Genomic DNA, 23,917 nt, shown 5'->3' with positions numbered 1-23,917 from the left:
TTGTTGTTGTTGTTTCTGTTTCTTGTTCTTTTTTTCCTCTTAGATCTTTTCCATCAATAGGTGATTGGACAGGAGCGGTAAGAAACATCTTTTGTTTTGTTTTCTTGTTTTCTTCTACAAGTGTTTTTGTTTATTTTTGTTTTTCGTTTTTCGTTCCTTTTATTATTATTATTATTATTATTATTATTATTATTATCCACTCAAGCAGGTAGAAACAATCGTGGAGAGAAGAGAAGAGAAAAGAATGTTAGGCAACGCAAAGAAGCGAAATACGGAAAAGTTCAAGAAGTCGGCAAAGAAAGAATCCAAACCCACAAGTAAAGCAGAAGGAGCCGCCTCTGCTAGTAATAATATAAACAATAAAAAGAAAAATCGAAATGCTAGTGTTTTGAAAGGCCCTGTTGTTTCTCACGCCAGTGGAGGGGCAAGTCGTGATTCCGCAAATGATCGTCGACAAATTCCCTTTAAGAACTCATATGAAGAGCGGGCGTATAAGAAAGCCAACCGAATTCCACGATATGCACCTAGTCCAGGAGATGGAAAATCAAATGCGGCTCCAATGCAAAAAGCCTGTGGGGCCAGCAGCGCCGCCCAACGTCGGGCGATATTAAAAATGAAAAATGATGATGATTTATTGGAACATTTTCGAACAAAATTATCATCCAGTACATTTCGTTTATTAAATGAACAAATATACAGTTCTAATGTTGCCTTTGCCAATCAGTTGTTAAAGGATCCCTCTACCTATGCAGATTACCATAATGGATATCAACAACAATTACAACAATGGCCAATGAAACCAAGTCAGGTTATTATAGAAGCATTATTGGGGGATAGACGTGGACGTTTCCTCGCAAATAAAGCTAAAAGTATGCCTGGATATATTCCAACAAGTTGGGTTATTGCAGATATGGGATGTGGAGATGCACAAATTGCCCAAGCATTAAAACCAAAAGGTTACACGGTACATTCCTTTGATTTCTGTGCTGTGAACCCACACGTTACGGTGGCAAACGCCGCTAAAGTCCCATTAGAGAATGACTCTGTGGATATTTGTATCTTTTCATTAAGTCTTATGTCTACAGATTATGAAAAATGTTTACTGGAGGCTTTTCGTGTTCTTAAGCCAGGACGATTACTGAAGATTGTGGAAGTACGATCTCGCATTCCACACCCACGACGTTTTGCAGAACTCGTAGAAGAAATTGGATTTACATTGGACTATCATGATGCTGTTGGGGATTACTTCGTCGCCTATGATTTTCTCAAACGTACAGGACAGACAGAAGCAAATAAAGAATTTCGTTATGACCCACAGGAAGTACTCGTCGCCTCACTGTACAAGAAGCGATGATCAACGGAAGAAGTATTATTAAACACTGGAAGGAAGGGGAAAAAATAAAAAAAAAATAAAAGAAAAAAAAGAGAGAAAGGGGGAGTCTTTGATTATGTATACATATACATATATACACATATACATATATGAATGATGTGTTTTCATTTGCTACTTTGATACCTAATGATAGGGTTCATACATCTATATTTATATGTTTATGTCTGTATGTGTGTCTGTATATGGACCCCTAGATTCAGTTGCTGATGAGTATTCTTGTTATTATTTTCATGTGTTGGACCTCAACACGTTTCTCTTCCCCTCTTCTAACAATGCCGGTTAAAATACTCTAAGAAAAAAAAGAAGGAACAGAGAGTAATCTCCTTATGAAAGGGGGAAAAAACGCATAAACCAGTTAATGGAAGGATACTGATGAAGAACAAAAACCAGGTACACAAAGTAAAGAAGGAAAAAAAAAATGTGGCTGATATCAGACTCCATTTTGACATTCTATCTCTATAAAGAAATGTAGTGGTATATATATATATATATATATATATATATATATATATATTTCTTTTTTTTTTCTTTTCTTTTTTTTTTTTCTTCTATTTATTTATTTTCTTGGGCAATAAATACAAACAAAAAAGAAAGTAAATTAGGAAGATACAATCTCTATATACATGGGACGTCGCTCACGACGTTTTGCTGTTCGAGGAACTCTTGCACTCTTTACTCTTGCCGGTGGTTGGGCATCTTATCACAGATGGCAGTTAAGACGTTCTGCTGTAGTTCCATTAACATCTCTAGAAAAGACAATAATATCACCACAAACACGATTTGCCAAACTACAACAACTTGAGAATGGTAATAATAATAATAATAATAATAATAATAATAATAATAGTAGTAGTAGTATTGAACATCCTTTTGATGTACTTATTGTTGGTGGTGGGGCGACTGGTCTGTATACGGCTGTAGATGCCGCCCAACGTGGATTACGAGTTGCGCTTGTGGATGCGGATGATTTTGGTTCGGGTTACACCAGTACATCTCCTCCACTTCTGCCAGGGGCATTTCCATATGTACAACGGGCATTACGACAACGAGATATACATTGGCTTTATCGAGCTGTAGAGGCATGGGAGGCTTTAACCGTATGGTCTAATGTGGCTTCGGGTATAATGGAAAGTCGTGTTCCTACGTTAATTTGTTCTTCACATATGTTAGAATTAGTAGAATTTACAATAGCGGCTACTATAGCAACTGTATTAAGTCCTTTTTGTGGTGTATGGAGATCTTTTAGATTTATACGAGGATCTCTACTACAGCAGCAACTTGGAAAGATGGAAGATGAAGTGAAAGGAGGTATTATCATTCAAGATGCACAGTTAGATGGTGCCGCTGCATCTATAGCCCTCGCACGTACAGCAGAAGCCTTGGGAGCATTTGTATTAAATTACACTACAGTAACTCAAGTGAAACGTGTAAAGTCAACTCATTCTACTACAAATACGGAAGCTAATTTTGCGGTTTCTTTAAATGAAGTAAGTGCACCTATTACTACTACTACTAATACTACTAGTGGAACTGCTGCTGGTAATGGTAGATTACCTTCGAAAGAGTACACGGTGTATACACGTAGTATTGTTAATTGTGCTGGATCTTGGGTGGATGAAGTTAAACAATTATTACCCGATAACGCCTCAGACGCCGTACCGACCGCAGTGGAGCGACATCAAGTGAGTTCTTACATTGTAGTACCTCAAAGTGCAGTTCATACAAAAGGTGGGATTCATCCTAATAATAATAATAATAATAATAATAATAATAATAATAATAATAATAATAATAATAGTTTTTCTGCTTTGGGTGTAAAAGCCATGTTGTCATCATCTACATTGTATAGTTTTTCATCCGTTATGGTGTTACCATGGTTTGATGATTGTGTACTGATTGGTCCAAGTGTCACACCATTATCGCAGCTTCCGAGAAAAACAATAGGCACAACACCAACAATGATAATGACATGGACAGGTGATAGTGATAGTAACAAGAGTAGAAATAAGGTGAAATGTGATGTTTACGGAATTCAACAGGATCGTATTTCTAAAGCTCTACAGGCTTCTGGTCTTACAGTGGAAAAAGAACGTATTTTATCTATAATCTCTTCTATTGTACCTATTCTTCGTGAACCATCAATAGTTCCATGGGCAGAAGATATATTGAGAAAGGGATATCATATCACAGCCGGAACACCGCAACCGCATGTTGTTCATATCTATGGTGGTACTTTATGTTTTGCTAGAGATATTGCAGAAGATGCAGTTAATCATCTCTTACATGATAGTGCGACCTTCACTGAAGAAGAGGTAAACACATTCCAACCATGTAGAACGAAACGTCTTCAACTACTCCTTCCTGATCTTACAACCACAACTAATTCTCACGACCCCAATAATAACAGTGATGCTAACAAGGATATATTGTCCCCGATGGATCGTGTGCGGCGACTGGTGCGGGAGATGTATGCGGTGCGGGTGGTGGATGTTGTCGCCCGCCGCACTCACGTGTCGTTCAGCAGCCCGGCGGAGGCCGCAGCGGCAGTGACGGCGATTGCAGATGTGATGAGCGGCGAACTCAAATGGGATAAGGCCCGCAGACAGGCAGAGATAGACCTCGCACTGGCGTTTATTCACAGTGTGGCCGTGTCCTGATTGGATATAGGGATATATATATATATATATATATATATATACTGGGGTCTAGTCTAGTCTAGGTGTTGTTATTTGTTGGTATGCAGAGGAGGAGAGTTTTATTATTATTTTTTTTATTATTTTTTTTTCTTATTTCTTATTTATTTATTACTTCTTTTGGAGACTTTTTTTCCCTTTCGCTTATTATATCGCTTTATTATTATTATTATTATTATTATTATTATTATTATTATTAATTATGATCCATATTATAATTATTTATTTACTGTTGCTATGGTTAGTTGTGCTTTTTTTATTTTTTGCAGGGTTTCTTTCTTTCTTTCTTTCTTTCTTTTTCTTATCAGAGTAGTTTAAGAAGAAGAAGAAAATAATAAAAATAATAATAGTAATAATATATCGTATATCGCATTTAACACACAAAAAGAAAAACAAATGATTGCTTTATTTCATGAACATTATAAAGTGCGTTATGCTCCTCGCGGTTTGGCCTCTTGGATTTTCTACATTTTTTCTCTTCTTTTAGTACTGGCGGGCCCTGTTCTGATTGGTCTCGCGATGGGAAACTTTTGGCTTCAAACCAATACACTGGTAGCCACTCCAGATATACACTTTACCGATAGATGTGTAGTTCATTACACCACTGTGCGAGGACAGGATAAATTGTGGACCTGTTCTCATTTATTTAATGAAGAATATATTTACACACAAAGTGAAATGGCAGTAGAACCGTTTTTCTCTATTTATGAAGATGATCGTGATGATAATGGTCATGTGGATAGAGTAACCTTTGTATTACAATTACCATTAAATGATTTTAATGGAAGTCTACAGGAAGGAATGCCAGTACCTACAGAGAAGGACGCGATTAAACGTGTAGAGTTTCTTCCAGAATTCACATATGAAATTAAAAATTATATTTTAAAAGTACGAATGACAGCTGCTCCTCTTCTTATCTTTGAGGCTGCAGAAGACTGTTGTTCTTCTTCTTCTTCAACAACAACAAAAAGTACAGTTGAAGGACCTCTCTGTGCTCGTACAGAGGGTGATTTATTATTCCACAGTACAGAGCCTCTCAGTAGGTTACCAAATGTACACTACACAAATACATATATGAATAGTCCTCTTGAGAATGTGAGTGATGTGGAGGAATTACAAAATGTACCCTATTTTGCTAGTCAATACACTTCACGAAATCAAACCGTTTTATTTAAACCCTACTCTGTAGCTACTGGAGGACTTTCTATTCTACAAGATGTTAATTATAACCGTGTACTTGGTGAAGATCTAGGCGCACTTGGGGATTTCACTTGGCGTATTACTATGCGTATTCAACGTGCAGAGATATTATATACACCATCTATTCAAGAGGCACTCAAGTGGGCATGGGTACAATATTATTGTATAGCTGTTATTTTACAATTTCTCTTATGGTGGCTACGTGGTATTCTTGTAAAGGCTGGATTGTTGGGTTCTGTAGCTATCTTTCATCGTGGTTGGATGTCCACTAAGGGTAATTGATCATCTTTTTTGCTTGTTTCCTTTGTGTAGGGGATTCTTTTATTTATTTTATTTTTTTTGTTTTGTTTTCTCATGATCTCTCTCTCTCTCTCTCTCTCTCACTCTACGTGGTTGTGGTTGAGCTAAATCAAAGGGGTATAGAGAGTGGTCATGTCAAATTCCATAGAGCTGTGTATATATATATATATATAATTTTGTTTTTTTCTTCTGTTCAGGCAAGAAAAGAGGAGAGAAAAGTACATTAGAAAGAGAGAGAGGGAAAAGGGAATGATTGATACTGTTTTCTTTTTTGCTTTTTACAGATAGTGTTTATAAAGAAGAATTATCTCTTTATTTTTCTCTTTTTTTTAGTTTGTTTGTGTGTATGGAATACACACCATATATATATATATATATAATTATTGTGAAATGTATTCCAACCTTTCGTTTTATTTCTTGTTACCTTTCCTCTTATCTGTACTGTTTTTGATTATTCTTTCTTCTTCTTTATATATATATATATAACCAAATTGACGGATTGATAGTGCAGAGAGGGGTAGTGGGGCACATCAGAAACAGAAGAAGTACACATATACGCACAGAGATTAAAAAAAGAGAAAATTCGAGAAGAGTAAAAAAAGAAAAAAAAGAAGAAAAGAAAAGAAAAGAAAGCTTGAAAAGAAATTTAGAGATTTAGATAGATAGATAGAGAGAGAGAGAGAGAGAGAGAGAGAGAGAGTTAAGAAAGAGAAAAACAAAAACAAAAAAAAAACAGAGATATCAAATGGCGATAGTGGTAGTACAAGTTGGACAGTGTGGAAATCAACTGGGTGATGAGCTATGGAGACAATTATCACTAGCCACTAATAACGGTGCCGTTCCCTCTCCATTTTTCACGCAACATCCACGAAAGGCACGTTGTGTGTTAATAGACTCTGAACCCAAAGTTGTGCGTGATGTTTACGCCCATCATAGTGAGATTATGCGAAGTGAGAATGTGATCTCTGGTCAGTCTGGCCGTGGGAATCACTGGGCTCTTGGTTATTATGGCGTAGATGATCCTATGAGTCGACGCTCTGCAGAGAATGCCGTGGTCTCTCAACCCTTTCAAGTTGTAAAGGATCAACGACGAAGTGATAATTGTGTTTTGCGGAATGCGCTTCGTGCGATTTACGCAGAAACCCGCCGTACAAGTGATGCGTTGGAGTTTGAGGCCATTGTTGTTTTACACAGTCTTGCAGGCGGAACTGGAAGTGGAATGACAACAAGATTATTAGAAAAGATTCGATATTATTTTATTGAACCGTTAGAAGAAGAAAACAACAACAACTCAGGAAGAAGAGGAGGAGGGGGAGGAGGAGGAGTAATTGATGAGATGGAAGAAGTAGAAATGATGCGACGTGATGGATTAGATGGAATGTTAATGGAAAAGAGACGGGCATCTTATCTTATCACAATAACAGTAACGCCGCAGAGTGTTGGGGAACTCTCTACACAAGGTTTAAATGCCGCTCTCACACTTCATGCATTGCAAGAGAATGCAGATGCGGTATTACTATTACGTAATGATGATGTATTTAATCAATATGAAGAGTCTTTACTTACAGGGCGATCTCGACACAATGGAACTGTAAACTCATCATTATCATCTTCTTCTTCTGCGGTATCTCCATTAGGATTATTTATAAAACCATGTTTGACGTTTAAAGAGGCAAATGAAGTATTTGTAACTCTTCTTCTTCCTATTTTTATGTATGGTAGAAGTGCTAATGCCATTGGTGAACTTGTGATGAAATGTTCACCCAATCATCGAGAGATGAATAATATCTTAACCATTCTCCCTATTCCTCAACGACAATATTTACGATATAAACAATCGGTTGTACTCTCACGTTTCTATCGTCTTCAGGGATCCAAACAACACATGCCTGGCGTCTGTCCAAATGTACCTCTGGAGTTAATACACACAGCCAAGTCCTTACGAGATCCAGATTTGGTTTATTCGGAAGAAGATGTGCAGATACCAAAGATGTTACTTCCAACTATTTCAACATCATCATCATCAACATCAACATCAACAACGAGAACAACTTCACGAAAGACGGCTGTTGGTCCATCTGCATTATTACTTCAAAACATGGAAGGTGTTTTGGTGATGAATGAGGCACGTGAATTAAATGCGAGAGTGTTATTTCCTCTTTTACGATCGGCTGCATTGAAAGTGAAGGCAGGAGCTTTTATGTCAACTTTTCTGGATATTGGATTTACGGCAGAGTGTATTGAGGCAGCTATTCATGAGGTCGCTGAGAGACTTGCAGATGCTGAGGATGTTTGAAAAAAAAAAAAAAAACAAAGCGGTTCGTATGTTTATTCTTTTGTTTTTTGTTTTTTTCTTATTGTTTTGCGCTTTATTTATTTTTCATTCTATTGTATAGAGTATATATATATATATATTATATGAGTTTTCTCTATAGTTTTGTTTTCATATTTTGTTTTGTATATTGTTTGTTTGTTTTCTTCTTTTCATGATAATGGATTTGTGAGTATATATATATATTTTCTCTACTTTTTTTTTTCTTGTACCCTCTAATAATATTTGAAAGGCTAATTTATTCTCTTAGCAGGTACTCTCTCTGTGTCTCTATTTGTGTAGACATCTCTTATTCTTTTATTATTATTATTATTATTATTATTATTATTATTATTATACTTTGGATACGGAGATGAATCGTACGGGTTTCTGTAGTCGTGTGTGTGTGTTGACTCCCACTATGAGGAATACCATTATTATTAGTGATGCCCTCTTAATACAGAGGCGCCGTGTATCCATTCAACCCGTTGATACCTTAAGACAAGGAAGAAACAATAATAATATTAGTAATAATGATAATAATAATAACAGTAATGTTAAGAGATCATACCGCTTTGCTGTAAAGGACCATGAGCGTGGTCTCTACGATCATGGTCTCACACCAGATGCCCGTCTCGCTATTGCGGAGGCCGAATCTCAATACCGTGCGAGTTCACAATATTTACATACACCCGCAGGTGGAATGGCCGCACCGGAAGTATATATAGATACAGACGGTGTGAAGATTGAATGTATTACCGCCCCAGTTGGAGAGGAATATGTGCCTTCACACAAGGAACGATTTGCGCATCGTGGACATGTGGGAGAGTTAAGTATGCAGAGATCGGTGGAGCGTAAGTATATGTTAAATGCACATGCAGAGTTAAATATACGAAAAGAACGACAATTACGGGAGTTCCTATCCTCTCCAATGCCATTTTTAGAGAAGGCGGAGGAATTACAACGTTTATTACCGGATTTCTATACACAACAATTAACCATTTCTTCTTCTAATGTGGAAGCTATTATTTCATTATGGGCACATGGTAGTCTTGAGCAACGTATGGTTGGGAATACATTATCACCCCAGTCCTCTCAACCACAATCCTTATCATCATCATCTTCTTCTTCATCTTCTTTAGATCTTGATAAAAATGTTCGTGTTTCTGTAATGGATGAAGTACCTTTTCTATCAGCAATGAAACAATTATATTTTTATACCCGACAAACACATGTGGCTCCCACACCATTAGTATTGGAATGTATGATGACTACATTAGGTGCTGGCTTAACCCCAAATGCGAGTGTTTTTCATTTAGCCAATCGATTATTATTAGATGCAGATAAGTATGTGATTCTCCCCACACGCACAACTTACGCTGCCTTTTTTACAATTTGTAGTCTTCATAATGCCATGTCTTTTGCAATGGCACGATTAAAAGATGCGGTGACGAATCTTCATATATCTATAGATGCTTCTATGGCCACAGCTCTACTGAAAGGACTTTCTCAAAATGGATTAATAGAAGAGGCAATATCTCTATTAGCACGTTTAGATCATATACCATTAGATGTTCAATTGTTAAATGCCTCATTGGAAGTATTATTGTTATCTGAACAACCACAGGCGTGTTTCTCTGCTTTTAATGCTACTCGATATTGTGCGGTGAAGCCAAATGCGGAAACGTATACATTGTTGTTATTAGCCTGTGAACGGTCTGGTCTGTGGGGTCAAACAACGGCTATTCTTGCGGATATGCAAACCCGTCGTGTAAAGGGAGATTCCAAAACTCTCAATTTACTCTTAAAAGGTTTATTAACAGAGAGACTGCACAGTTATGCGCGTCAATTATATCAAACGATGGTAATGAAGAATGTAGAGGTGTGGCCAGCACTGGAATCTCACATGGATGCAGGCAACAATAAGAAGAAGAAACAGAAGAAGATGGATAAACCGAAAGAGAAGGTGAAACAACAGGAGAATTAAAAAAAGAAAAAAAGAAAAAAACATATTCTTCTTCAACAGAGAGAAAGAGAAAGAGAAAGAGAGAAGTTAACATCATATTATTATCTCTTGACACATTAGCTTCAAACATTTTTCATTGGTGTAATATTTTTATTCTTATTATTATTCTTTTAATTATTTATCGTGGTAATTTTTTTTTTTCCTTTCCTTAGAAACCTATATCTTTACATCTCTGTATCAATATCTATTCATCTTTTTTTTTCTTTCTTTCTTTTCTTTCTCTGTATTCTTAGGATTGTAGGTTTCATCACAACACATCCACAGTCTCTTTTTCTCTTTTTCTTTTTCTCTTTCTTTCTCTCTATCCTCACTGCCTTTCTTCCCTATAGTATCGGGAATGTTCTCATACCCAGTGAAAGAGGAACAGAAGGATGATATTAAACTCTCCGCTGCGGATGATAGTGTGGAGGCGGGAAAACTATTGCAGGAGCCAATGACTTTATATACATGTGCGAACTGCACACGTGTGGTCGCACTCGGTCCATCTTCTCAACTGATGTGCACACACTGTGTACACCGCACCGGGTCCTCCACCGTTTTCTACAAGATGCGCACACAGCCAACCACATATGATACCATATAGACAAATAATAAATAAAGAGTCTACTAGAGGGAGAGAAGAATGAAAGGAAAGAGAGAAAAGGAAAGAAAATGTGGGAGAGAGATATTCGTGTTGATTTTGATGTTGTTGCCGTTTCGTTTAACGAAAGAAGAGAAGAGAAGAAAAAGGAAAGAAGAATAAAAATATGAAGAGGCGTGGTGTCATAGGTGTTTTTTTTTTTCCTTTGTTGTTGTTGTTGTTTGTGTGTATAAACATTATGATAAAAGAAAAAGAGACTGAAGACTCTAATAAAGATGTTGTCTCTCTTTCTTTTTCCCCACCCTCAACTTGTTCTTTTCTTATTTCCTCATTCGCACTAACACCATTCATCCTATTTATTCTCTCTCTCTACATATATATATATATATATACCTATTAGTTAGTAGGGATGATTAGCCGACCGCCGGCCTCACAACAACAACAGGCATTGGGTGAAAAGGGTAAAGTCCTCTCATCTCCACAGTGTGTTTGTGCAAATTGTTTCTCACCAGTGGTGTTGCCGCGGCCTGATGCGACCGGCACGCCATTTCAATGCCCGCAGTGTCGAATGGCGGGAGTAGACATGAAAGTAATGTACACAAGGCGTGCCTTCCCCTCTGAGTTTAGTACGAATTAAGATGGGATACATATATATATATATATATATATATATATATATTCCTTGTAGAAGGCAAAATGAAAGAGGAGAAAGAAGAGAGTTTTTCTTTTTTTTGTTGTTTTTGTGTGCATGTGTGTGTTTTCATCTGTTTCAACTGGTTTCTTTAATATTCGAACACATGGAGTCCATATTTATTATAAAAAAAGAAAAAAATAATGCAGCGAAAGGGAGGAGAAGAAAAGAAAAGGAAAGTGTATATGTGTGTATATGTATGTATGAATGGAGGTTCTGTTTCTACCAATAGTTGCATTCTTACTGTTTTCCCGTTTTGCAATGTTTTAACAGCAGTAAATAAATAAATAAATAGAGATCTCATTAATTTCCATCCTAAGGAGTTAAAGATTACTGAACATATATATATATATATTGTTTTCTTCTCAACATATACTATGGGACCTTCATCTTTACAAAGTTTAATTGAAGCTATTCATGCCTCACCAGTGCGGTGTGTGTTGTATATTGCCGGTGCTGGAAGTTGTGCGATTTCTCATCTCACGGCAGTTCCCGGCTGCTCCCGTACTCTTCTTGATGCCCGTGTGCCCTATTCCTTAACGGCAGCTGCGGAGATGTTAGAGGATCATCCAACGAAAATGGTGAATACGGCGGTGGCAAGACAATTCGCTCAACATGCCTATCATAACGCCAAACGCTATATGAATGCTCAAACAATGAATATATCTAATTCTAATACTAGTAATACTAGTGAAAGTGAAATTATTATTGGTATTGGTTCTACCTCTGCTGTGCAAACAAACCGTAGTCGACATGGAAAAGATTGTGCCTTTGTGGCTGCATGGAATCAAGAAGAAGTGGTGGAATACACTGTGGAGATCCCACAACATCTATCCCGCACAGAACAGGAAGAACAAGTAACTTTCTTACTACTTAAAGTATTAGCAGAGGCTGCGAGTATTCCTTTTACGATACCTTTAATAGTGGAACCAACAAGGCAAAGTTATCCTATTCCTAAATCTCCATTGCAGTGTCTATTTAAAAAGGAAATTCCATGTATTGTTTTCAATACACATGGAGAAGTGCGTGCGGATCTCAAACCATATACATTAGAAACACCTTCTGTGAAAGAGAGAAATACGATAATAATTCAAAAACAACTTTTATTTCCGGGTTCATTCTCTCCATTACACTGGGGACACACAGAACTAGCACGGGCAGCTATACAAACCGTTGTGAAGATGATATCTAAAGATATGCAAAGTGTGAAGAAGGAAGAAATGTGTTGTACATTAGATGAAGTGGATGAAAATAAAGTTCAATTAACATATGAGATTACAATTCATAATGCTGATAAAGGAGTTATTCAATCAGAAACAGAAATTGAGAGACGAATACAACAATTTCTACAAATTGGTAAACGAGTGGCTGTAACCTCTGCACGTCTCTTTTCTGAAAAGGCCACATTATTCCCTAATCATGGCTTTGTTGTTGGTATTGATACGGTGAAACGTATATTTGATTTGAAGTATTATGAGAATTCACGTGAGGCCATGATAGAATCTATGCTATTCATTAAATCCAAAGGAGGATTCTTCGTGGTAGGTGGGCGTACAGTCACTAATGGAGAAGAAAATACATGGGAAGATTTAAATTCTATTAAAGTTCCAGAGGAATTGGAGTCAATGTTTATCCCCATTTCAAAAGAGGATTTCCGTGTCGATGTGAGTTCAACAGAGCTGCGCAAAAATAAAGAAAAAGAAAAGGTGTAATCCCATGTTAACACCTAGTTGATTTAAATAAGTATAAATATATATATATATATATATATATATTTATTTATTTATTTATATATTTAAATGTGTATACATTTGATATACATTTCTGGTCGCTTTTTTTTTATATCCGTACATTTTCTGTTTTTATCTATTTTTTTGTATTTACAGGAAAAAAAAACCAAGATGAGGTTCATATTCTTTCCTTTTATTATTATTATTATTTATATCTACTACCCTCCCCCTCTATACTTCAAGAGTCTGCCATACCCCCACATCTCTACCCCCCACTCCCTTCTTTTCCTCTTTACTTTTCTCTTTCTCCTTCTCTAAATATGAGTAGTACTATAGTAATAGTAGTAATAGCAGTAGTAGTATAGTAGTAGTATAGTAGTGGATTGTAGTAGATTGTAGGACCCAGTCCTCACTCTCTATCTCTATCTATATCTCTCTATATCTATATCTCTATATCTCTCTTTTACGTTCCTTCTCTCTCTTTTCCAATACTTACGCTGATATGTTCCTACGCAGTGGTCTGCTGCTGCGGCGGTACAGCAACCGCGCCGGCAAGGCCCCCGATCTCAAGACCAGTTTCGCCAAAACCAGCAACTTCAAACGCGCGGAGAAACTCACACTCGCCACTGCAGACGGGGATGTCGTCCGGGGCCGCGGTAAAGTCCGCCGCCGCACACACAGTGCCCTCAAAGACGCCATTGCCGCGATGGAGCACCCCGCCATTTGGCTGTGGTACCCGTGGCGGATGAATCCAGAGCCGCCCACACCGCACATGCCCCGCAGACGCGCCTTAAAAAATCTCTACGGTGCCGTTTACTCTGATCTCACACCTGTGCAGAAGAAGCGGCAAGAGCAGATGCTGTATGGTGTGAATATACCAGAAACACGACAGATGAAGTTTGAAGAGGCACACCCACTTCTCGCTGGGGCACTACGGCAATTAGATGGACAACCGAAGGGATTTCCATTTTGGTATAAAAAGTATCCAACACGACGTCATGCTTATGAGAATCGATTTAGTATTCCGGCAGAGATGTTGGATGGGTATAGTGATGATATGAAGAAAGCTCTCTCCAAGAGTATGATGACGATTCAGGAAAAACAGTTTGCACAGGAATCTATGTATATGGAACGATATGCAGAACATGATTTTGATACCACAAGTCCAGCCGTTTTAGCTGTTAAACGTGCCCTTAAGTGTCGTGTATTACGAAATCATTTATTAACTAATCCTCACAATAATATTATTAAAACTGTTTTGGCAAACACAGAAAGAAAACTTAATCATGCATTACGAAAACTACGAAAGGTGGATTTTAAAAAATATTGGGAAATTATTCGTGATCATGATGTTCAAGATATACTTCAACCTTCTAATTTGGTAACATATCGACAAGGTGCCTATTGGAAGTATGATTGGAATGCCGGATTAGCCATTTCTACTAATCTCGCCGATGTATTGGACCCACGTGGATTAAATGGATGTGTGGAGACTGGACGTTCACGTTCAGAAGTGGCTCGTGATTTAGGTCTTTCCTACACACGTCCTCTACAAGATAATGAAAAGAAACAACTCTCACAGCAGGCGGTCTATTATGAACGATTGGCGAAGTTTAAGATGGAACAACCAGAAGCAGCGAGAGTACAAGAACGTGAACGGTTTGTTCGTAAGTTTTCAGGCATGTTTGCAAAGATGGATATTAAGTCTGGGGCACCGGACTTCCCAAGTACATACCGTAAACTGTTAGGCACAAAGGTGGTGCGCTGGTCCTCTAAGCGGCACGGTCCTGCGTAGATATCTGAACATATATATATATATGTTGTTGTTATTATTATAATGCGATGGTGTGTGTGGGTTTGATCATCGTAGATTAAACGAAAACAAAATATCTTTGTTTTTTTTTTCTTTGTATGAAACAGCTTTCGCTATCACATTTTAATTCCTACACATTCTTCTTTTTTTTTTTATTTTTGCATGCATGTTGTTCTCGTTTATTGTTGTTGTTGGTGTGGATGTTATTTGTTTCTAAATGTTGTTATTTTTTTTTGTTTTGTTTTGGTTGTCTTTTTTAACAGGATGTGAACCCAAACTCTTTTTTTTTTATTTATTATTTATTATTATTTCTTTTTTTTTCTTCTTTTTCATGTGTATTTTTTGCATATTATCAAGTGTAGATTGGATTAGTGAGGGGCCTGTGTACTCCTGCGGGTCACAGTCTTCTCTGTTCTCTCATCACCCCCTTTATTTTTTGGGGGGCAGAAGAGAGATCTGCACTCGTGGCGTTTTCCCCTACACAAGGAGGAGAAGAAGAAAACAACCCACATTAGATAAAGAAATTAAACAAAATTAGAAAAAAGAAGAAAAAAAAAAAAAAAAACAATGACTGTCACTGTGCCTGAAGTCATCATTGTTGGCCAAACACGATATCGTCATTTTGCCCGCGGCTCACAGGATTTGTACGCACCGGAGACTTTACTGCCAGACCCACCGCCGCAGCATGTCTGGTGTTATTGTGTATCTCGAGAACACAACAATACAGTCTATTTCCACAATGATAGCAGTAGCACTTCTCTTTGGGTACTACCAGACATTGAATCCACAAGAAATACAAATAAAGATAATAATAATAATAATGATAATGATGAAAGAAGAAAAAAAGGAAAAGAAGAAACCACTATGCAGGCCATTGGCTCTGTAGAGTCTGCGGTATCTAAACAGAGACGCAGTACATCAATGTCTGTAGCTGAGGAAACCAATATGAGTGATACAGAAAGAAGAGGACGTCGTACAATAATGCAAGAAAGTATTGCCAAAGCAGTTCAACAGGCATTAGAGAAAAATCAACCCAATACAAATACTATCGTGAAAACAACTTTTGTTGATAATATAAAAGAAAGTAATAATAATAATAATAATAATAATAATAATAATAATAATAATAATAATAACAATAATAGTGATGAAATAGGAGATATGATGCATGTTCGTGATAGACTCGCTCTCTGGCGTGCCAAGCGAGATCAACGACGACAAAGTGGATCTCAACAACGATCAGCCTCTTCCAATACACAACGTTCATCTTCATTTATAGTAACAGGAGTAACAGGTAGTTACAACAATAACGAACGTCCTCCATTATATACTAAACATCAAAATTTAGAAACTTCTTCTCTTGTTCTTGCTGGGGATTCACGTACTCCATATGATGGGAGGGAAAAACATGCGGTATCTGTAGAAAGATCTCTTTCAAGTCTCTCTCAGGAGCAACAACAACAACAACATCAATATCAACAAGGAAAAGAAAAAGACTCCATTCCACTAGAGCGAGATGAATATGATGAGAAGAAACTTTTGTTCCTCAAAGCAAATGAGGAACTTCAACGAGAAAAAGAAGCCTTATTACAAAAAGAACGTCTTGCCGTTCAACGTGCACGTCGATTACTGGAAGTTCAACAACAAGAGGAAGAAGAACGAACACGGTTAGCAACAGAGAGACGGATGCTTGAAGAGAGACGTGTGGAACTGCAAAAACGATCTATTGAACGACAGAATGAACTTCTCGCTAAAGCAGAAGAACAGGCAATACAGCAAGAACTCATTTCACAACTAAATAGTTTTACAGAGAAACAACGGCGGCTTACAGAGAAGATGGAAGAAGAAGAACAACGTGTCGTATCATTTGAAAAGGCCATCACGAATTCCCTTTTAGCTACCATCTCAAAAGAGAAGAGTGAACCAGTGAAAGAACGACGTATTGATCTTCGTCTCATAGAGGAATCTGAAGATGATGAGAATGAGAATGAGAATAAGAATGATGGCAATAATAATCCACAGGTCAATCAGCAGAAAACCCAAACGAATAGATCTACTATCCAACAACGTAAACATCCACAACAACAAAAAGATGAGAAAGAAAAAGGGAAATCTAAACAATCTACTCGTATCGCATTTTCTCCTTCCTTAATGTATGTTGGAGATGTAACAGGTGGGGGACGTGATGTGCCTGAGTTTCTCTTACGTCGACATGGACGTGGTAAATATTTCTACGATGCCGCACAGAAAACATTCTTTGAAGGTGAATGGAAAGATGATAAGAGGAACGGCCATGGTGTTCTCTCTCTTCCACATGTGGCGGTAGAGGGTGAGTGGCGTGATGATAAACTTAATGGTCATGCCACCTTTCAATCACAACATCTCAAAGGAACTGCAGAGTTTGTAGAGGATGTGATGGACGGAAACGCTATTGTAGAGTTGGATTGTAATAGTGTTTTTGCGGGAAAAGTAAGGAAGAATGGTACAGTGATTGACTCTGGTGCCATTACACTTTCCTCTGGTGATCATGTAGAGTGGATAGTGGATGAAGAAAATGAAAAAAGACCCCAAATATCACGTCATAATAATAATGATCATAATCATAGTAATAATAACAATAATAATAAGAACCCCAATCGTAACAAGAAAGAAAACGATACACATGGGAATAATGGTAGTAATAATCATAGTAGTGGAACTGGTAGGTGTCGTATTCAATTTTCAAATGGTGATGTCTTTATTGGACACGTTGAAAATTATCGTCCACATGGAACCGGTTCCTACCGTTTCGCATCTACGGCTCATGAGTATGTTGGGGATTTTTATCATGGTTTTCTGCAGGGACACGGTACTTATCGGTTTGCCAATGGGAATGTGTACATTGGTCAGCTTTACAAGGGTCTCTTTCACGGTGAGGGAGAGTATGTACATCACGATGCCTATACATATGAAGGATCATGGGAGTACGGCACCGCACATGGAAAGGGGAAGTTAACATTTGCGAACGGTGATGTATGGGAAGGAGAGTTTGATCATGATAAGCGTCTTTCAGGACGGTATACAGCATCAAAGCTTTTTCAGTTGTAATGCGTTTTTTCTTTTTTGCGTTTTTGCTTATTGCTTTTTTTTTTACGTTAGATGATTAGAAATGATTTTTTTTTTTTTGTCGTTCAAAAAAAAAATAATAATAATCATTCTGTATATTTATTTACATATTACAATAATACGAGCGTCTATAGCAAGAACAAAGAAACTTGTTATTATTCCCTTAAGAAAAAATAAAAAATAATAGTAAATATGAACTCTATTGCTTTATATATATATATATATATATATATATAAGACTCTGTATTCTCTTCCTAAAATATTTCTTTTTCTTTTTCTTTTTGCTTTCTATTTAGTGTGTGGGTCTTGATACCTCTCTTTCCCCCCGCACGGCCCTTTTGAATATACAGAACAGTCCCTCAACCGCAGCTACGCACGCGTGAAGAAAGAAGGAAAAAAAAAAATAAAAAAAACAGTCTGGGGTGGGTGGGCTGCAGAAAAGAAGAAGAAAAAAAGAAAAAAAAATACAAATAAAAGAAATAAGATAAATGGGTTACTCACGTGAGCGTACAAATGCCCACTTTTTCGTTTCACGGGCAAATGCCTTCTTCTCACGATTGCCCATTTCCCGCATTCAACGTGCACTGGCGATGGAATCCATCAAGCAAGGCCGCATGAAGCCGTGGAAACACACGAAGGAACAAGTACTGGGAGCTCCCATCACCTGCAATTTTGATTACAATCCACGGCCTGTTCGCCTTATTGGAACAGTCATGGATGCACACACGGAGGAAACGAGTATTAAAGGCGGTATGAAGGTGTATGCGCGTAATGAGGAAACCAACATGATGCTTTGGATTCCAGCAGGTAATCCAAAGTTGAAGTATGAAATTACATCCACAAAGGGAAGTTTTCAGCATTACTTGGATGAGCGAGACAAATGGGATGAGGCCTGGTTGACGGGACGTGCAAGAATGAAGTAAACAAAGGGGTAAAAAAAAAAGGAAGAAGGAAGGTATTGGAAGGAATCTTACTATGAAGATCAGCTGTGTGATCATTTGAAGTTAGAAGGTGGAAAGTATTTTGATTGGGTGAGAGAAATACATCTTTTGTTTTTTTTTTTCTTTGTTTTGTTTCTCTCTACTGCTGCGAGTTGTGTTTGTTTCTTTGTGTGTGTGTGTGTGTGTATTGTTTGCACCAGTCTGTGTGTTCTTTAAAGTACCACTATATATATATATATATATTCTTATTTTTTTATTTTTTTTATTTTGTTTTCTTAATGTTATTTTTAATGTGCTGCCATTAATTTTTTTTTTTTTTTTCGTTACTCTTTACTTTGCTAGGAATTACTTTTTCCTCCCTGTGTAAGGTGCCTAGTCTGTGTGTCTGTCTCTCTGTTCAGGCAGCAGGGAAGTGCGGAGAGAAATCAACACCCAATCTTCTCACATCATTACTACTACTACACAAGAAGAGAAACGTGAAAAACAAAAAAAAAAAAAAAACAGGATCAAAATAAAAGAAGAAGGAAAGAAAAAAAGGTTAAATATATATATATATATATATATACGACTAAGAAGACCAATCAGAAACAAACAAGCATAAAAAAAAAAAAAAATGCCAGCCACAGAAATGCAGATGATGGAGATGGATATGGTGCAGGGAATGTATGATACATATGAGTTAACCAGCATGGATCCACCAACGTACTCTGTCATTCTCGCCGCTACTGCAGATGACCCACCGGAGCTTCGAGTTACAATTGTATACGAAACGGAAGATTATCCAGAAACAGCAGCACCCACTGTGCGACTGGAACACATCGCTAAACATCGTCGCATGCAGTTAGCAACCCTCTCAAAAGAAATTGCTGAACTATGTGAGGAACAAATCGGATTACATAGTGTTATCTCAGTCTTACAGAAGGCGCAGGAATACCTTACCGAGTTTGCTGAAAATGAAGAAAAGGCAGATTTACACAGACGTGGAGAAGCGTTAGCGAATGCTGCTGCAAATGCCTCAGGTGTATCTTCTATGCCCGACCCTACAGTACGTGTTGGAACCGCCGTCACCCGCGAGTTATTTGAGGAGTGGAGTAAAAAACATAATGCTGAAAAACAACAGGCACGGGAATCCGTAGAGAAGAAGATTTCTAATAAATTAACAGGACGACAATTGTGGGATAGTGCACTTAAGAGTGCCGATTGGGAACTCTTTGGTGGTGCGGACGATAACGGCTTTGATGATAATGAACAGGATGTTGATTTTGACGCCCTGTCACTTGGAGATGATGATGAGGAAGAGCAGTATGACCTAGAAGAAGAAGAAGAGTGAGAAACTCACTTCAAGCACAAAAGGAGGTAGTGAAGTCACAAATGCACAAATGTGTATACACCCAGAATGAGAGAAAGAGAGAAAGAGAAAGAGAGAGAAATTAAAGGTAGGAAAAGGCAAAGAAAAAAAAAAAAAAACAAATAGAATGCAGGACTACCTTTATGACATAGGGGGTGTAGTGTTGTGGCGTGTGGATATTTGTAAGGTGAATCCGATGAAGAAGAAAAAAAGAAAAGAAAAAGAGAAGGCTACGCTTAACAGACTTCCAGTTATTGTGATTTGGACTCTGATTATATATTTTCAACTGTCACTTTCATTTCACGTGAGGAATCATTACTGTATTCTTTAATTCTTATTATTATTTTTTTTTTTTATGGATGTTTTATTGGTTTTTTTTTTTTTCTTTTTTTTGTTCTCTCTTTCTTTTTCTCTCTTTCTCTCTTCGTCTCTTTGTGTGTGTGTGTCTTTCTCTACTTTGAGTTGAAGTGGCGAGGAGTAGTTGAATGCGACCTTCTCTTTCTGGGACTGTGTCATCACGTATAAGTGGACTTTCATCTTCATTGTGGTTACTACATAATGATTGCACGTTGTCTACAGGGCGACGTCATTTCAATGTTATTCAGAGGGGTAACGATCGTGAGGTGAAATCTCTTTTCGCACTACTTGGCTTTGATAAGGAGAGTGAGGCACATCGTATTCGCCGCACACGTGAAGAGCTTCGACAAGGTTTTCTTAAAGAAGCCATGAAACTGAAAGATCCTCAACACAATAAGGAAGATGCGGAAAAACTTGCACAACTGCAAAAGGCTTACACACTTCTTTCTGATGAAAGATTCCGTACACAGTACGCAGGACATCACTATGCCTCTCCCGATGCCTCATTAAATGTTCTTATTGATGGTGGTCAAGTATCTGCTAATTTTAACCCTGAGCACCAATCATTCCATTTTGTAGATCATGTCCTTTCAGCATCTTCAGATCCTTCTTCTTCTTCATGTTCTTCTTCCTATTCTGACGCTCAGCGATCTTTTGGAGATTTTTCAGGACCTTTCCGTTCTGCTACCGGGATAAGTGAGAATGCCACAGATGCACGGCCGTACAATGCCCGCGAGGAGCATACTGCAGTGAATGGTACAAACATCAACTTTATGCTTCGTGTCTCTTTTGATGAGAGTATACTTGGATGTACTAAAACTGCTATATATGAAAAGAATGTAACATGTTCACGTTGTGGTGGTGAGGGTAGACAAATGTTAAAGAATCCACGTAAATGTCCACAATGCCGTGGTCGCGGTTCTACACATCTCCCTAGCGCTACCTATCACATTGAGCGACCATGTGGCTACTGTAGTGGAGATGGCCACGCCCCACCACCAAAGTGTAGTACATGCAGAGGTACAGGAGTTCTGACTGCTCAGACAGTGCATGTTCCTATTGATGTACGTCCTGGAACAACAACAATGACAGTAAGACGATTTCGTGGTAAAGGAAATGATGGGGTACGTGGAGGTACAGCTGGAGATTTAATCGTAACACTTTTGGTACAGGAGCATCGTCTCTTTCACCGTGATGGACTTGATCTTCATATGGTACTACCTATTCCACTCTCTACAGCTCTACTCGGTGGAGTGGTTTCAGTGCCAACGTTACGTGGTTTACAGCCCTTGCGAGTTCCCCCATGCGTACGAAACGGGCAGAAAATCGCTATGAATGGATATGGTGTTGAGCTGGACAATAGTTATGCAAATATAGAAAGCCATGAACAAGGAAAAGGTGATGCAAGTTCACTCCATAACCTACAGAAAAATCAAAAAAATTCACCCTTATGTGGACATCTTTACGTTCATCTCTTGGTTGTAATACCCCAAAAAGACGAATTAACAGGTATGCAACGAAATGCACTTGAACAATTCGTAGAATTGGCAGTAGAAAATGAGACTCAAGAAACGGAACAAACCCCATCCGCTTTAAAACAACGTTTCTTTCAATGGTTAAAGAACACATAACAGAGAAAAATCACTTCTAGTATACATTGAGCTACGAACCAAGTGAGGAAAAAGAATAAAGTGAATGTGATGATTGTCGTTAGTGTCGTGCCTATGATTGGTGGGATCCTTGCATTGGTACCAGTTGAAAAACTGCGCCGCTACGAGGCTGAATTGGACGCGCAGCGGCAGGAGTTACAGGATCGTGAGGGCAGTAGTGCTGGTGGTGCTGGTAGTGCTACGGTTGCTGGGAACTGCGTTGGTGGTGTGCCGTCGGGTCTGCGGTGTGAGGACCACACATGTGGCCATTCATTGCGTGGGGAGGGCGGCGCGGCCAATAGTTCTCACACCTCGCTGGACTGCGGTGTGCGTGAGGGTGACGGTGCTGCCCGTGATGGGCACCAGGTGCGGCTGTAGACCCCACCCAACGGCAGCCTACACACGCCATCTTGGCCACCGTGTGTGTCTGTGTATGCTGTTGTGAAGCTGTCTCCCTCTGTTTGTGTGTGTGTATGATCATTCTAGGGCTGTATTTGTTTTCTGTATTTGTCTCTTCGACATTGCCTGCATCTACTGAATTCTGTATTGCGAAATCATTTTTTATTTTTCTTTTTCTGTATTTTGTTATTATGTGTGTTTTTTTAAATTTAGGATACCAACTATTGGTTGAAAGCTATGAGGACACAAGTAACTTCCACATCAGTGGTTTCCATCGTGTTTCGCTGTAGTGTGCTTGCTGCAGTGCTGTGCACATCATTGGTCGCCCAGGCGTATAGTGTACGCTACACTTATGTTACTTCCCCTACACCAGTAGACGCCCGGTTTGCCGGCCCCTGTCCATGGCAAAGCGGAGGCCACACCATGATGCCCATGAAGGAGAGCTTCCAAACAGATGCGTACAGTAAGTTTGTTGGGGCTGCTTACACAGAGGCTCCCATTGGCGGGTGGAATCCCGCCGCTTCATGCTCGTCTCAGAGGTGTCCGTGGATCTACACCGCCGGCCTTATGAACGGAACCCCAATTGAGAAATCCACATTTTTGTACGGTGCGGTCTATAAAGGGGTGGACTACACCGAAGCCGTTCCTGGCATGTATCATAACTTCCAAAAGGGGGTTCAACCTGTTGCCTTTTTTCGACGCCAAGACAATGTTATCCCGAAAATGATGCCAAATGGATTTTGGATGAATGAGTTGCGAGACCACCTATACACAACGTGGATATGTGAGTACTATGAGTTTACTGCTTCTGAACAGGAAACGGCACCTGTAACGGATGAGAATGGCTTTGTTGTTAAAGAAGAATCCAGCAAGTTTCGGTGGTGGGCTGGACTTATCATTGCTATTGGTGTCGTTGTTATTGTGGTTGTCATTGTTATTATATGCTGCTGCTGTTGCAAGAAACACAAAGAAAAGTTGCAAGAGGAAGAGATTGCGGCGGAAGCGAGAAAGGAAGAAAATATCAGTCGGCTTCCCTCACAATCACAGCTGGGCATGGGTCGCTCTCGTAGTATCGTGTACCGTGGAGATGACGGTGGTGACTTTCAGGGCAGTGGGCCTACTGGTGTTGGGCGGAATGGCAGTGTTTACAATAACAGCAATTATGTTGAGAATGATGCTATTGACGGTGGGAATCCCCTTGAGGGTCAGTACCCTGCCGAAGATTATCAATACAACAACAATTACCAAGGTGGATATCCTCCTGATGGCTATGTTCCTCAGGGTGGATATCCGGCAAACTATGGGTACCCTCCTCAAGCTGGCTACTAGATCTTTTTTTATGTGTGTTCTTATCAGGAACGAATATCAAAGCCAAACCACA

At 38.6% G+C, this 23,917-nt stretch overlaps 13 protein-coding genes across 13 annotated transcripts; all 13 read left to right on the top strand.

Annotated features, from left to right (window-relative positions):
- Positions 1-244: 244 nt before the first annotated feature.
- Positions 245-1,354, top strand: TM35_000142520 (putative methyltransferase; the record flags this gene model as incomplete). The annotated part of the gene is made up of 1 exon (XM_029025697.1): positions 245-1,354. The coding sequence occupies one exon, from the start codon at positions 245-247 to the stop codon at positions 1,352-1,354; it is 1,110 nt and encodes a 369-aa protein (XP_028883107.1).
- Positions 1,355-2,016: 662 nt separating this feature from the next.
- On the top strand, positions 2,017-4,050 carry TM35_000142510 (glycerol-3-phosphate dehydrogenase (FAD-dependent); the record flags this gene model as incomplete). Its single annotated transcript, XM_029025696.1, has 1 exon — positions 2,017-4,050. The coding sequence occupies one exon, from the start codon at positions 2,017-2,019 to the stop codon at positions 4,048-4,050; it is 2,034 nt and encodes a 677-aa protein (XP_028883106.1).
- A 432-nt stretch (positions 4,051-4,482) lies between these two features.
- TM35_000142500 (uncharacterized protein) lies at positions 4,483-5,568 on the top strand (the record flags this gene model as incomplete). Its single annotated transcript, XM_029025695.1, has 1 exon — positions 4,483-5,568. One exon carries the CDS (start codon positions 4,483-4,485, stop codon positions 5,566-5,568), a length of 1,086 nt encoding a protein of 361 aa, XP_028883105.1.
- Positions 5,569-6,331: 763 nt separating this feature from the next.
- Positions 6,332-7,882, top strand: TM35_000142490 (putative zeta tubulin; the record flags this gene model as incomplete). Its single annotated transcript, XM_029025694.1, has 1 exon — positions 6,332-7,882. One exon carries the CDS (start codon positions 6,332-6,334, stop codon positions 7,880-7,882), a length of 1,551 nt encoding a protein of 516 aa, XP_028883104.1.
- A 388-nt stretch (positions 7,883-8,270) lies between these two features.
- TM35_000142480 (uncharacterized protein) lies at positions 8,271-9,884 on the top strand (the record flags this gene model as incomplete). Its single annotated transcript, XM_029025693.1, has 1 exon — positions 8,271-9,884. The coding sequence occupies one exon, from the start codon at positions 8,271-8,273 to the stop codon at positions 9,882-9,884; it is 1,614 nt and encodes a 537-aa protein (XP_028883103.1).
- A 1,687-nt stretch (positions 9,885-11,571) lies between these two features.
- TM35_000142470 (nucleotidyl transferase domain-containing protein) lies at positions 11,572-12,906 on the top strand (the record flags this gene model as incomplete). The annotated part of the gene is made up of 1 exon (XM_029025692.1): positions 11,572-12,906. The coding sequence occupies one exon, from the start codon at positions 11,572-11,574 to the stop codon at positions 12,904-12,906; it is 1,335 nt and encodes a 444-aa protein (XP_028883102.1).
- Positions 12,907-13,426: 520 nt separating this feature from the next.
- TM35_000142460 (uncharacterized protein) lies at positions 13,427-14,719 on the top strand (the record flags this gene model as incomplete). The annotated part of the gene is made up of 1 exon (XM_029025691.1): positions 13,427-14,719. One exon carries the CDS (start codon positions 13,427-13,429, stop codon positions 14,717-14,719), a length of 1,293 nt encoding a protein of 430 aa, XP_028883101.1.
- Positions 14,720-15,304: 585 nt separating this feature from the next.
- On the top strand, positions 15,305-17,824 carry TM35_000142450 (uncharacterized protein; the record flags this gene model as incomplete). The annotated part of the gene is made up of 1 exon (XM_029025690.1): positions 15,305-17,824. The coding sequence occupies one exon, from the start codon at positions 15,305-15,307 to the stop codon at positions 17,822-17,824; it is 2,520 nt and encodes an 839-aa protein (XP_028883100.1).
- Positions 17,825-18,330: 506 nt separating this feature from the next.
- Positions 18,331-18,765, top strand: TM35_000142440 (uncharacterized protein; the record flags this gene model as incomplete). Its single annotated transcript, XM_029025689.1, has 1 exon — positions 18,331-18,765. The coding sequence occupies one exon, from the start codon at positions 18,331-18,333 to the stop codon at positions 18,763-18,765; it is 435 nt and encodes a 144-aa protein (XP_028883099.1).
- Positions 18,766-19,396: 631 nt separating this feature from the next.
- TM35_000142430 (uncharacterized protein) lies at positions 19,397-20,113 on the top strand (the record flags this gene model as incomplete). Its single annotated transcript, XM_029025688.1, has 1 exon — positions 19,397-20,113. One exon carries the CDS (start codon positions 19,397-19,399, stop codon positions 20,111-20,113), a length of 717 nt encoding a protein of 238 aa, XP_028883098.1.
- A 503-nt stretch (positions 20,114-20,616) lies between these two features.
- Positions 20,617-22,119, top strand: TM35_000142420 (chaperone DnaJ protein; the record flags this gene model as incomplete). The annotated part of the gene is made up of 1 exon (XM_029025687.1): positions 20,617-22,119. The coding sequence occupies one exon, from the start codon at positions 20,617-20,619 to the stop codon at positions 22,117-22,119; it is 1,503 nt and encodes a 500-aa protein (XP_028883097.1).
- Positions 22,120-22,212: 93 nt separating this feature from the next.
- Positions 22,213-22,515, top strand: TM35_000142410 (uncharacterized protein; the record flags this gene model as incomplete). The annotated part of the gene is made up of 1 exon (XM_029025686.1): positions 22,213-22,515. One exon carries the CDS (start codon positions 22,213-22,215, stop codon positions 22,513-22,515), a length of 303 nt encoding a protein of 100 aa, XP_028883096.1.
- A 258-nt stretch (positions 22,516-22,773) lies between these two features.
- On the top strand, positions 22,774-23,865 carry TM35_000142400 (uncharacterized protein; the record flags this gene model as incomplete). Its single annotated transcript, XM_029025685.1, has 1 exon — positions 22,774-23,865. The coding sequence occupies one exon, from the start codon at positions 22,774-22,776 to the stop codon at positions 23,863-23,865; it is 1,092 nt and encodes a 363-aa protein (XP_028883095.1).
- Between the last annotated feature and the right edge of the window lie 52 nt (positions 23,866-23,917).

The sequence above is a fragment of the Trypanosoma theileri genome (assembly GCF_002087225.1).
Source record: "Trypanosoma theileri isolate Edinburgh chromosome Unknown TM35_Tth_14_V1, whole genome shotgun sequence".
NCBI lineage: Eukaryota > Euglenozoa > Kinetoplastea > Trypanosomatida > Trypanosomatidae > Trypanosoma > Trypanosoma theileri.
The sequence above is the reverse complement of the archived record's forward strand: the minus strand, read 5'-3'. Positions and strand labels throughout refer to the sequence as shown.